Raw genomic sequence first — 14,664 nt, forward strand, 5'->3', positions numbered from 1 at the left:
TACTCTTAAGAAAGATTGCCTTTGCAGTTTAATGGAGAACAGATTGGAGTAGGGATATACTTGGGGCAAGGATTCAGGTTAGAAGGCTATTGCAGTGATCTAGGCAAGAAGCAACAAGAGCATGAACTGCATGGGGGAGGCAGAGGGAACAACTGTATAAGTGAACAAGAGCAAATTATGCAAGAGGGATTGTGAAGATAGGGATGGCATGATTTTTCAAACTGTTGGCTTTTCAGGGTGAGCGGGTATGGAGAGTCAAGAATGATACCAAAGTTTGGGTCTGGGTGACTGGGAGGATTGTGGCATCCTTAATAATAATAGAGAAATTGAGAATAGAGGAAGGTTTGGGAAAAGGGAAGATAGTAAGTTCTTTTTTGGACATGTTAAATTTGAGGTGTCTATGAGACATGCAGCTCAATATATCTGAAAGGCAGTTGGTAATGTATGACTGAAGCTCAGAAGGGAGTCTAAAGAGAGAGACTGCCATGGGGGTATGTATTCTGACTCTGGTTAAGATAGATGAACAGATAGGATGATAGTCACTCACTCAATTTGTTTGGGGTCTCAAAGTACTTTAATATCTCATTTATTGCCATCTACAAAAAATAAGGTATTGCATTCAAGTAAAATTTTTAGAGAATCTTGGGAATTTTACATTGTTTTTATTTTAACCATTTTGGATAGAAATTTTTATGTATCATATTCTTCCCTGCCTTATTAAATAGAGCATACCAAATGAAATCTAACTTTTCCTTAGTGACTGAATCACAATCATTATACTGTGTTGGTGTGACATCATGTAATGAAAAAAAAACCCACTGAAACAGGAATCGAAAGATCTTTGAATCCTGACATTTACTTTCTACCTTTGAGACCTTGGGAAAGTTATCATCATAAGGGATTTAGACCAGATGACCTCCAGCTCTAAAATACTATGATTCTATATAATTATGCCTTCAAAGACTATTGAGATATATAGTGATATTAGCCTTACACTAGATGGTCTGAGATTTTTAAAATTTCTTTTGTCTGCTGTTTGCAGCTCTTATATCTCAATCAGTCAGTCAATAGGTATTTTTCTTGCCCAAGGAACATTGGGCAGATAGGAGGTAGGGGATAGAGTGCTGTACCTGGAGTCAGAAATACCTGAGTTCAAATATGGCCTCAGACACTCTAGTTGTGTGGACACAGGCAAGCTTCATCCTCTGTTTTCTCATGTGTAAAATGGAGATAGTAATAACACCCACCTCCCAGGGTCGTTGTGAGGATTACACGAGATATTTGTAAAGCACAGTCCAGTGCCACTAAGTGGCTGTCATTTCACTTTTGTCATTGTTAATTATTATTATTTTTTTAAATTCCATTCTTTCTTTTTCCCTTCCTCCTTTTCTTCTTCTTTCCTTACAGCATGGTTGGGATCTGCATCAGTAGATGTGGTGCCCACATTAATAACAGTATGTCATTAGCGTACTGAAATATAATTATAAGTAATCATGATATAATTTTATAGCTTAAATGTTTCTGGCCTTAATATTATAAAAATATCATCTAGAAGACACATTAGTTAAATACATTATAATACCATTATGGAGGGACATGATACCTATTTTCATATATCTGAACAAGAAATTTGACATGCTTTGCTTGTCTCCAAAGGGCTAATGTACAACTAATAGATAGAAATTATAGGAGGGCAGATTTTAGCCCTATATAAAGAATTTCCTAATAATTAGAGCTATTTGGAAAGGGAATGGGCCACCACTGGAGGTAGTAAGTTTCCCATCATAAGCCATAGTATTCAAGAAAATGAATTACTACCCTTTTCAGGGTTATTTAGAGGGAATTCATGAAGTGAGTAGCATATTACATAACATGAAAAGACCCTTCCAGTTCTGAATCTCTCATTCTAATTTGCTGTGACCTGGGAAATCCAATAACCAAACTTGTTTTCAATTCTATTTAACTGATTTAGTAGACATGTGATCTCACTGACATCAGTATTTCTTCCATTGGTAAGCCACCCATCTATGCCTTCACATTCTGGGCAATTCTTGTCCCTCTTATTTAATGGAACAACTGCAGTAGTTGCATAAAAAGTACTAGAAAACTTCCTCTAGGATTTGTGTATGTTCCATGGCCACCAGGGGAGCACTCAGACTGCGATCCTCACCAACCAGGTTATTTTCTCAAGAATATCATTTATGTCATTATTTCACACAGGTCATCCTCGAAATACACTACACTCTAATTCTGAATACCATAAAGTGTCAAATATGCACCCATGGGTCACATGTAGCCCATAACACTCAAATGTGGCCTGAACCAGATTAAAATGTAATTGAGAAATATTTAGTAAAATAAAATTAAAATATAATAAAAGACAGATTATTACATTTTAAAACTAAATAAACATGCAGCCCACAGGGATCATTATGTATGGATTAGTGGCCCCCATTTCTATTTGAGTTTGACACCACTGTTCCATACCACTGCCCTGTGAACCATCTGTGCTTGAATCTTCAGAGGATAATGATGTTCAAAGAATTACAACCATACAGCATTGCTGGGATAATATGTGTCAGAGCAATGCATCAGGAAGCAGCCTGGAATCATTAAAAGACCCAAATGCAATCTGTTCCATTCTTTTATTCAGCCCTGAACTGAATTGATTGTTCTTTACCAGTGCCTATCTAAGAGGTATGTACTTATGGGCTAACTCAGTGGATTAGCCTTCCAACTACCCATCATAGTCTGGACAAAAGGTTTTCGCTTTGTGTTTAAAATAAGAATAAATGGATTGTGAATGAGGTCCTGAAGTGTTATTCTATGTGCAAAGTGCCTGGTGTTATTTGTGACATCATTGTTGGCTGATTGGTGGCCTTTTCTGTTGTATCTTACTTATTTCTGGGCTGCTGTCTCTATAGATAAAGTAACAGATAAGTGACCTTGGAAAAAGTGGTATTACTACTGAAGTATAGCTAGAAGTTACTTTCTATTCCTATGAAAACAGGCTTAGAACCAATGAGTCTATACTCACAAATCCAAATACAATGGATAACTAAGTTTCTTTTCAGCAAAAACATCAGTTTTATATAAACTTACCTTTTGTTTATTTTGTTTTCATAGAATCCCAGTACTGGCTATTGCTACTTCATATATTCACAGCCTCCATGCCCAGTCAAAAGCACCATTCAAAAACAGATTGAATGTGAAAGGAAGAGCCCTAGTGAATGAAGACTAGTTGAACCAGGTGTGATGAGTTTAAAAGTATCATTGCTATCACTGAGCTGAAGTTGCATGCACCTGTGGCACACAGAGGAGGGAAATGAGGTGGAAAGTTTTGACATTTATCCTAAGTATTTACTGGTGACCTAAGAACTATTTTGGCAGGAATGAAATCTCATTTGTGTTGGATTGTTCAAGGTGTATGATGAACTGAGAAGGGCTACTTTATCAGAAATACTCCCCAACTAGGTTCATTAAGCTAAAAAGCATTGAGCTTAGATAAAGGCTGCAGTTCCAAACACCATTTGAACTTTGGACAGGAATATCAGCTAAAGCATCTGTTTAGTCTGTCAAAGGGCAAGTTGGATTATCCCTGTTTGATAAGAGTGACAGAAATACAATGGGAATCAATGTACAGTAAATCAAGCCATATGTTCTCTTATAGCCCATTTTTTCTTTTGTAATTAATATGAGGGAGTGGGCAGGAGTAGCTAGGCTCATCCTGAAAAATTTTATTGCTCATTGACTGCCCAAGAAGGTTAACAAATGCCACTACCCTTTTTAGGTACTCAGCTCAGTGTAGTATATAGCATGTTGAACTTGAAATCAGGAAGACTTAGATTTACATTACCTCTGATAGGAGAATGAATGAACATTTAACTGCTTATTATATGCTTAGCACTGTGCTAAGTTCTAGGACTGCAAAGAGAAAAAGTAAGAGAGTCTCTGCTCTTAAGTAGCTTATACTTTAATTGAGGGAGATAATAAATAAAGAAAACTTCCACAGCAGGGCTAACAGCAAGACCTAGGGGTTCTTATGTTGCATCAGTAGGTCAGATGACAGTGCCAGTGGTCTACAGGTATAGAGGCAGGGTGAATGATGAGGACTAGAGGAATTTAGGATGAAAAGGTAAGGCCTAAAGGTCCCCCATCTCCCTGGAAGGAGTACAGTTGGTGACGGTTATGTCATCCAAGCTAAGTGATCAGCAAGCCTAAGTGGGTCCTGGATGTGGTCAGGAATGGGGGAGGAGAGGAATAAAGGACAGGGCTGAAGGGTGGCACTACCACTTACTAGGTAGGTGATTATGGGCAAGTCAATTGGCCTCTCTGAGCCTTGGTTTCCTCATCTGTAAAATAGGGATAATAATACCTGTAATACTTTCTTTACAAGGTTGTTGTCAGCATCAAACGAGGTAATATATAAAATGATTTGAAATTTTCGAAGTGCTGTATCTGGTTATTCTTTTAAAAGATCAAAAATAGAGAATTACTGAGGAAATAATGATTGTCATGGAATGTTATTATGCTGAAATAAATAACAAGAATGAAGAATTTAAATAAAAATAGAAAAACATACAAAATGAAGTCAGCAGAACTTGGAGATCAGTAATACAGACAATAATGATGTAAATGAAAAGAACGCTGAAGCCAAACAGTGAGTAAATGTAATGGTCAATCTTGGCCCCAGAGAAGAATTAAAGAAGTACACCTCCTTCCTTTCCAGTAGAAAAGTAAGTCTATGGGTGTATAATGTTGCATTCACTATCAGACTTAGTCACTTGGTCATTTGTGGTAATTGGTTTTCTTTTTTTACAGAGGAGTACCCACTCGGTGAGGATAGGGGGAAATATTTGGAAATGACTGTGATGTAAAAAACAAGACATCAATTAAACTCATTTGATAAATAAATTAGCATACATTTTAAATTAGGTGTTTGAAGTAGCCGCTTCCATTAGGTCTTTGCTGTTTACTTGGCAAAGTAATAGTTTAATGCTGTATTAACACTGTTTCTTTAGAATAAAATGTCTTTGGAGGTGATGGAGGAGCACGTTGGTATTTTCCAAAGAAAATAAATGGAAGACAAATGTTATGCTGGTTTCATGAGAGAGGAGTTTAGCTACAAAAGTACCTCCTCATCAAAGGAAAAAATGAAGGGATTTCTCAATTGCCCTAAGTTTTGAGAGATTTCTCTAAAACCAATTTTTTTTTCTGTTAAGGGTCAGTTCACTGAAGCAGTTGAAAAAAAAATTCCCAAAGCTACATCAGGTATGTAGCTGGGACCAACCAAGAGCTAAATTATTTATATCCTTTTCCAGATTTGGTCAATAACCAAGGGAAATTCTATTAGAAGAAACAAATGATCCACCGTTTAAAAATGTTAGAGGCCATCAGTATTACATAGCAACAGGATGATTTTCCAAGGTGGCCCCAACCATTACGATGCTCAGCTTTAATCTGCTTCTTATACTTTTACCTTTTCCTGCCTTTTTTTTCTCTGTTTAAATAAACTTGCATTTCCACAGTTTTCATTGCTTCTCCAATTTGTAGCAAGGGGGAGTATGATTAAAAATCCAAATGCTAGGATGTCATTAAACAAACATTTATGAATCAAAATTTAATTTGGTTTTCAAGAGAAAAGGAAATCATAAATTGCACTGAAAAGTCCAGCAAATGGGAAAGATTGTTCATTGTTGCCTAGCATAACATGTCTTTTTAAAAACAAATTAAAAAGTAAAACAACTAATACCAATGACTAACTTGATTTCTCAACCCCATCAATACCAAATCATGGGGCCATTTAAATGCAAAACAGCCATAGAAAGACATTATTTCTGAAAGCATTAAAACACACAGTCACTTGTGATATGTTTAAATAGATTGCCACTGACTTTGAGTGATAAATATTATACACCTGCCAATTGTTATGTTCTATACCAAAAGGTATAATCCAGGTCAGCTGCTCCAACTATTCCCTCTCTTAATTAGACCACTTTTCACTTCCCAATCACCTAACCCAAGGAAACCCAAAACATTAAGGGTGCTCCAGGAAAAATACCTCCTATCACTGAAACACTTATTTGAGGTAGAGAAGAAGCTTTAAATGGTGGAGATAATTACTTAATTCAAGCTGGAACAACTGGCCAAGTAAACATGTAGCAGCCAGGAAGCTATTAGCATGATTTTGAGGCAATTATTCCATTAGTGTTTAATAGTCTCCAATTAGACATCTCAGAATAAAAATGTTTCACCTTTTTTTCCTCCAAGAAGAAAAGTAGTTTATAGAGGACTTAAGTATTCAAATAGGTCCCCTTTGCCCATTCTGAATTAACAAAGTCTGGGGTGATTGTGTCATTTTGGTCCTGACTGATTTTAATGGACTTTATTAATATCTTTTGTTTTTACATCACCTAGATTTCCCTCACATTCCTACTGTCTCCCATGGTGTCTCTCATTACAAATATTTTTTAAAAGAGGAAGAATAGAAACTCAACAAAATAAATCAGTATACCAAAAAATTACATTATATTTGTATTATTCCACACATTTGGGATGACTGCCCCCCCAACCAAGTTCCTCTGCAAAGAACATGGAGAAAGTTCTACATTTTTAATAACCTCTCCTTAGAACCTTATAAAACCCTATGCTTAGTACCTCTCTATCTATAATGTAATGTGTATAATAGTTACATGTTTGTGTTTTATCCTCTACTAGACTATAAGCTCCAAGAAAGCAGGAATCATGATTTAAACTTTGTATCTACACACACACACACACACACACACACACACACACACAGCCTAGTGTAGTATTCTTCAAAAGCAATTAGTGTCTAATGAATTAATTAATGAATGAAGTCAGGCTCTCATATAGTGGTCAGAAAACAGGAGTTTTATCCTCCTGAAAGATCGCATAGACAGAGGGACAAGAGAGATCCTTCAGTGAATGTAGTAATGGGGGTATTTCTGAAATAACAAAGGGATAGAGATATATCTCAAATTGGGAATAAAAAATTCTATGTAGGAGACTAAAAGTCTTAAGTTTGATATCAGATTTATAGTTTGGAAACTCCAGGTCTCTGTCACCAGCAAATAGATATGGCAGCTGGAGCATAAGAAATAGAAGGAAGCTGTCTCATCCCACTCTCAGTCCCTATCCTAGACTCAATCTCTGGTACCTTTTGTGTTCAAACATATCTAGATATGCTGGTGTATCACCTGTTCCATGCTAGTTACACCACTGTGAAAGCAAAGAATTATGGAGAGAAGGGGTGTTAAGTTTTCTCTAAATACAGTAAGACCTCCTTCTTTGAACTGTCATATAATAGAAAGAGGTTTTAAAGGCAAAGGCTCAAATTTTGGCTACATCAACTAGTAGCCATATGATCCTTAGGTAAAGGGAGCATTTATTAAGCACCTACTATGTGCCAAACACTATGCTGAGTGCTAATGGGGCTAATAATAACTGGCCTACCTACCTCATGAAGTAACTTTTCTGGGCCTCAGTTTTCTCATTGATAAGATGAGGGCATGGAAACTAGATGATCCATAAGCTCTCCTTCAAATAGAAATCTTAGTAATGAAGTGTGAACAGGCTTCCAAAAATGGCACATCATATTCATAAATGTTTTTAATGACAAAATACACATGCATATGATGAAGTCTACAACTAAGTAGGTACTAGCTATGTGACCTTAATCAGATCATTTTCTTTCAGTTTCTTTCTTGTTTTGTCAGATGGTTTTAATCCCTGCCCTCACAGGATTGTAATGTTCAGATAAAACAATGTATAGGTAAGCATGATGAAAAAAAATGAAATATGATGCAAACTAAATCAAGGATCATTGATGTAGGGAATTCAGGACTAGGATGTTCCCAGCAAACCCAATCATATACTTTCTACACAGCTTTCTTTGAGAGAATAATTCTTAGTCTATCCAAGGTGTCACTTGGATGGGAAAATTGGAGTTTGGGAAGTATTATTTTCACTCTAGGATCCTTAAAACTAAAAAAAAGCTGCATCTTTAGTGTCAGAACACAAACATTTCCAAATTCTAGTACCCCAGAATGGTAGAGCTCGCAAGATGACTGAAAACCTATTTACTGTCGTTGCCTGCAGTCGTTGCAAAAGATATGCCAAATTCACAACCAAACGTTGAACAAACCCAGTTAATGAGCAAATTCAGCCGTCCTTCAGTCGAGTCTTTGTCGATTTTCAGTACCTGATGCCATTCTCTGAGATGGGATTGGGGTAGAGGAAGAGGGAGGGACGGGGGCAGAACAGTTGGCCAAAGAACCTAGATCCGAACAGGCAAGAAGGCACTGAGGGCCCCAACAGCCAAAGAAGCAGTTTCTGAGGTCCTGAAATGGACAGCGGCATCTACAGCTCTCTAGGCACATTTCACCCCGCTAGGGAGTAATGGCCAAATTTGTACCCAGTTCCGACCATGTTCCTAGTGTTGTGAACTCTGCAAATGACCCGTTGTTTCCTATATGCCTGACCCAGAAGGTGTGGCATGCTTCTGTTGCGGAAGTCTTTCACCTACAGCCCTAAGTAGTCTGTAACCTTCTAGGTCTAGCAGTTTCTACCTTTCAGAGAGATTCAATTCATCTGGCAGAATTCCTTTTTCTACCTATTTCCTTTCCACTACCCTTTCTCTGGCTTCAAAAACCTACTCCCGATTAAACTCCTAACCGGTTTTGACCCTAGAACCAAGTGCTCTCCCTCCACTAACCTCCTTGAGGTTGGTTTTCTGGCCAAGAGCTCTTCATACCATTGTCATGTACTTCCAGACGCGGAACTGCACCTGACAGCCCACAATCCACCAAGCCCATTCTGCCCTCGCTTCCCCGCACACATCTGGAGACATCTGGAAAGGTCTCCTTTGCCTCCTCTGTCCCAACCTCCCACCTCTTCCAAGAACAACCTTTTCTGGTCCCCCGAACTTTCCTCGGCTCTTTGGAAGGTTCTTTGTCTCTTTAAGGGAGACCCGAGAAGAATATTAATGACCTGGGAGGGTCTGACCGAGAAATTCACCAAAGCTGCTCAATTCTGTGTAGCGGAAGGAGCCTGAGGTCCTTCAACTGAAAGCTGAGCCCCCTGGAGGCGCACTGAGGTTGGTCATACAAGACGACCACCCCAACTCCCCGAAGCTCCTTCCGCCTGGCCCCCCATGTCGAAGGAAAAAAAATAGTGCTGGGAGGACAAGGGGGCTGTAAAGCTCCAAGCATCCCTGGAATCGTCTTGCACACAGTCTATCCAAAAGCTACTGGAAACCCCAGTCACCTTGACACCAATTGAGGCGCTCTGGTCCCCAGAGATTTGCAAAACGCCCGGAAGCCAGGAGCTCCTGGGTATGTGTTCCCCTAACCCTGAGAAAATAGCTTCTTTCTAGCCAGCGACAAGTTGCCACTCATTGGCAGAAAAAGCAGAGCAGGATGGCAGGGCAGAAAGAAGAAGAGAGGGCAAACCCACCCCAACCCCTCCGACCGGAGCCGGCCAGGGCAGCCACTTCATCCGTACCTGGGATTGCTAAATTGGTGAGGGGGATGCTGTGGATGCTTTCTGGCAAAGTTGCCATCCAGTCGGCGAATTTCAGCTCGTTCTTCCCTTGAGACGAAGCCATCCTGCTCCCCGTGTGCCTCCCGCTCCTGTCTCCTTTACTTCTCTGCCTGGCAGGCTCGCTGCCTATAATCCAATGTTTGCTCCAGCCCTGCTAGAGTTTACACTCCGCTCTGCACCACACCCACAGGATGGCGCAGACACATGCTAATTTTAATAATTATTCAAAACACCCCATGCTCCCTCCTTGCCGCCGCCAGACTCGACTAGGGCTTTTGTTCTTTATGTCCCTGCTCTGCTCTCTCGGCTCCTACACCCGCCTTCCCTCCTCCCCTTAATTCTTCCCCAGCGGTTCTTCCTTCCCTCACAGTTTCTCAGTTAGTCTTGGCTTTCATACAGAGATTTTTAAACTTGGTACGCGCCAGTTGTTTTGCCTCCTTTCCTTTTCACCCCTGCGGTTCGTCTGCTTTCTGATATGACTCCCTGGACCACTTTACTGAGAGAGTGCGGGACTAATTTTTCCCCAAATTGTGGTAGACTTTATAGGGTAGGTTCACCCTTCGCAGTACTAAAGCTGTCGCTTGAGGTTTCTCTGCTCTTTCCATTCTTATCCTTCTGTGACTACAGTAGGCATTCTCTAGTATTGCTCCCAATCATTGGCGCAAGTGACTTTTTTTTTAAACCAAATCTGGTCGTTGCAAACAGCAATTAGCCAGTAATAGAAGGGGAGACCATGCAACTAGGACTCAGACTTTGCTTTGTTAAGTCAAACATTCCAAATGAAGACACTTTCTCCCATCCACCTCCCCTCCCCCCGCCCCAGAAGGAAGAAACTGTTATTTCCACAGGGAGTGTTGCCCGCATAGGTATATGGCTGTCATCTTTGTTGCATTAAGGACAAGCCTCATGCCTGATTCTAGAAGGAGCTGCTACATCTCTCAGTGACGTGTGCCGCAATAATTGTCAGTGGCGTTCAGTGGAATCTATTTGGCACCATTCAAAATGATCCATGTGATTGTCTGAATTTTCATTCCTTGGCAGACTGGAGATGTGACTCTCAGAGGAGAAATGGCTCACAGAGCCTCCAAAGAAATGTCTTAGCCCACCTGCTTTTAAAAAGGGAAGAGAGCAAGAAAATCCTAGCAACACAATGAGTCCCAAAGTGCTAAGAGGATGAGTGTCTAAGAGATATAGTATGCTTTTGGTCTCTCCAATCTCTCAAAATTTGGATTCACTCATGGTGCCTCTATTCTCTCTAGTCCATTGTTGTGCAAATCTTTCTTTTCCTAAAGTAGAAGCATTAGATTGGAAAAATGGAAATGAAAGTAGGTACATGTGGTGTAGGGGAGAGCTTTTAATAGCCTTTCATTTAAGTAAGCCCATTTAACATTTAAACGGCTAAAGACTAGCTTATTTTGTACAAGAGTACAGAACAACAAAGACCCTACGCCTTCTCTCCCAAGGGAAGGGAACGTAGGAAATAAAGAGACAGAGGAGATTTTGCCTCCCATCACTGGAATCAAAGAGTTATTTCTTCTAAGGATCAGCTCAGACCTTCAAAAGGACACCTGGGGATTTACTTCAGAAAAGAGGTGCACAGGGATGGTGTACAAACAAAAACCACATGGTTGCACAATAGAATGCCAGAGTACCTTGGATTGAAGTGAACATTGACTTTGTATTATTTCATTGGTTAAAAATTGCCCTAAGCCAACCATCATACTGTGTTCTGGTTGTCCGCTGTCTCCAATGCAGAATGATGAATGAATAGTTTACCAAACTAAATGCCAAGGGACATTGAATTCTATCCTTGGTACTGCCACTAACCAGCTTCATATCCTCAAGTAATCCATTTAATTTTTCTGACCTTTGGGTTCCCTTTCTGCTCTATGAAGATAATAATCAGAGTTCCATCAACCTCATAGGGTTGTTATGAAGAGATAATGTAAAAGTTCTTTCTAAAGAGCTTGTTAAAGCTAAGCTAGGGTTATCAGGATAGCTGCTATCTCTTTCCCAACATTTTTGTTCCCCAAAATATCTGTTTCCAAGTGAATAATTTTGAGGCCACCATAAATGTTAAATGAAATATGAACTATCTATTGTACAGGTATGGTGCTTTTTATACAGGATATGTGTTCTTGAAGTTCCCTGAAAAAAAATAAAATTGCATTCTAGAAATACTAGGCAAATTCATTGCTTTCAGGACTCCTGCATTGAAGCCTTTGTTAAAGCAAATTTCATTATTGCATTTTTAAGAATTCCAGGTTTTCATGTATTGGGTTTATTTAAAGGAGTGAATTTTGCAGGAAGAGCTTAAAAGACATAATCCAAACCAGAAGAGACCATGGGCCAGTCATAGTAAAAGAGCAGTAGATAATAGATGTTCAGTCTAATTATTGTTATCCCAGTTCAACTCAATTCAACAAATATAGTTATTGATTTATTTTATGATTAATAATTTATTTTTGTCATTCTGAATTTGACAAACATAAATGTTTTAATATACAAATAAGAATAGAAAAAGTGTATTGCATGTGAAACTATGAATTGCTATCACGTACAGCTTGTGTTTTTTTTAGTGTAGATGGAAGTCAACACGTTAGGTTAAAAGATGTGATGCTTGTCTATCTCCCATTTTTTAAAGATTTATTTTTTAAATAAAAATTACTTTTACTTCTTTTTTCCTCTTCTTTTCCCTTTTGATTGGAGGAGGAAATGTAAAGGAGAGAAATATTAGTGGTAGTTATGCTGATTAAAACAAAAAAAACAAAGAATTTTTTTAGCACATTGGAGAATTCTATGGCACATTTTTTAAAATAAATAGAAGTTAGAAGATCTAATCTACACCTCTGAAGACAGTGTCCTTCACAACATTAAAGTAAAATAGGAGATATGTCTATTTGCCTCAGAAAAGACAGTAACAGTTGAAGGCATCAGTCTTGAATGGAAGTTGTAAGTCTTGGGTTCTATTCCTAGGTCTGATAGCAACTCAACTCTGAGCAAGTTTCTGATTGTTCCCTCATCTATCTCATCTCAGCTTTGTCAATAATGAATTAATTATGTAACTTTGGGCAAATCACTTAACTTCTATGTCCTTCAAATTAGGAAGTTAAAATAGATGATCTCTAATGTCTCTTTCAGCCTCAATTTCAATAATTCTATGATCTGCTAAATGGAATATTACCAACCTAGCTAATTGACCCCCCCCCCCATGGCAGTAGGATAAATATAAAAGTTTCACATTATTTTCATTATTCTTTACAGCAACAATGAATGGTGGCTCTGTGTTATCTCTACTTTACAAATGAGAAAGTACCTAATGGTCTTTCTCTCATAGTAGCAAATGTCTGAAACACAAAATCCTTTACACACAAATAGGCTTACAGAAAGACTTATTATGGTGGCTTAATAAGACTGCTAAGGCTTTTTAATATAATCTGTTGGCATGAGATATAGTATGTGGTACTGGAAAAATTAATGGCCTTTAGGTCAAAGGCCTGGGTTGGAATCCTGGCTCTGCCACTTACTGACCATATGACCTTGAACAAATTACTCTGGGATACAGTTTGCTCATGTGAAATGAGAATGATATATTAAGTCCTTTCCAACCATATCATGCTATGATTTCTACCACCAAATATCACTACATGGTGAAGTAATTCACAATATGACCCCTCTGATCATGCCCCCTTTAGCAACACACACACACACACACACACACACACACACACACACACACAGAGTTTAAACTGTGCTATCATATACTTTCTTAGCTTTGCTCCCTCATTATTCTTAAGCTGTTTGATAAATATCTGTTTTCTTTCTTTACCTAAATTAGGAATGTTTGAAGAGCAGGTTTCTATGTTGTCATATCTTTTATGGACCTGGTATGATGCTATATTCATGAAATCTTAATAAATGATTGTTGAATGCAAAATAAACTTCTTATATGGTTGCTCTATCTCTAAAAGACATAGTATAAATTTGATGGGTTAGATTTGGAAGCTCAATACTCAGAAACTGTTTGTGTTTTTAAAGTTTTTAAAGAATTCTGTTGGAATGCCAATACTTCAAGAATCTATAATTTCATAAGAATGGGCAATAATTCTTCCATAAACACATTTCAATTCCTTTGTATATTAGGAAACAGTTTTTTAATGTTGCTGTACCCCCCACATACATGACTCCTTAGTATAACCTGTAATGAACTTTTCCAAACTTAGCAGGTCTGATTCCCAGACTGCAGGAATATAGTCCATCCTAGTAATCAAACTCAAGACCTTCCAGTTTGGCAGAACCTGAAATAGCTCATGATCCTCTCAAATAACTTTCAAGAATGCAGGTTAACTCAACGTCATGGTAAGAGATCAGACTAAGACTTTAGTGCAGATTCTATTAAAATAGCCAAGCAAAATACTAAAGAATATCAAATCAAAAAATAAAATATATGTTTAAAGTAAGATTTAAGGAACAAAAACACCTAGGGAAAATTATATACCTTTTCCCACTAATACCTGTTAATCAGTCACTTCTTATTCTTTCCCCTAGACTTATCTACCAACTTGGCTTTTATCTAGCCTTTCTACCTTCCAACCTTCCTACCTACCAGCCTGCCTATATCTGGTTAGCTAGCTAGGAGCTAGCTATCATCTATCTGCAGCTAGGTGGCACAGTAGATAGAGTATCAGGCCTGAAGTCAGGAAAACTCTTCCTGAGTTCAAATCCAGGGTTAAACACTTTCTAGCTGTGTGACACTGTACAAATCACTTAACCCTGTTTACCTCAGCTTCCTCATCTGTAAAACGAGCTGGAGAAGGAAATGGCCAACCACTCCAGTATCTTTACCAAGAAAATCCCAAATGGGGTCATGAGGAGTCAAAAACAACAATAATGTTTTAGCCAAATTGGACTATTCTATTCTTCAAACATTCTTTTTGCTTTCCTAATTCCTTGTTCTCACAATATTCTCTGTGCCTAGAATATTTTCCCTTGTTTCATTTCATATATTAAATTACCACTTATCATTTAAAGTTCAACTCAAATAATACTTCACTGATTAAGTCTTCCTTGATGCCTCCTGTCAGTAAAGCTGTTCCCCTT

The 14,664-nt window shown here is 38.4% G+C and overlaps 1 protein-coding gene across 1 annotated transcript in view; it reads right to left on the reverse strand.

The window, feature by feature from the left end:
- PLCXD3 (phosphatidylinositol specific phospholipase C X domain containing 3) overlaps positions 1-9,628 on the reverse strand; it is a 213,248-nt gene extending 203,620 nt beyond the window's left edge. The window contains exon 1 of the mRNA XM_036736655.1: positions 9,526-9,628. Coding sequence (XP_036592550.1) covers positions 9,526-9,628 — 103 coding nt within the window. The remainder of the gene's footprint in view (positions 1-9,525) is intronic.
- Between the last annotated feature and the right edge of the window lie 5,036 nt (positions 9,629-14,664).

Source organism: Trichosurus vulpecula, chromosome 1, assembly GCF_011100635.1.
Source record: "Trichosurus vulpecula isolate mTriVul1 chromosome 1, mTriVul1.pri, whole genome shotgun sequence".
NCBI lineage: Eukaryota > Metazoa > Chordata > Mammalia > Diprotodontia > Phalangeridae > Trichosurus > Trichosurus vulpecula.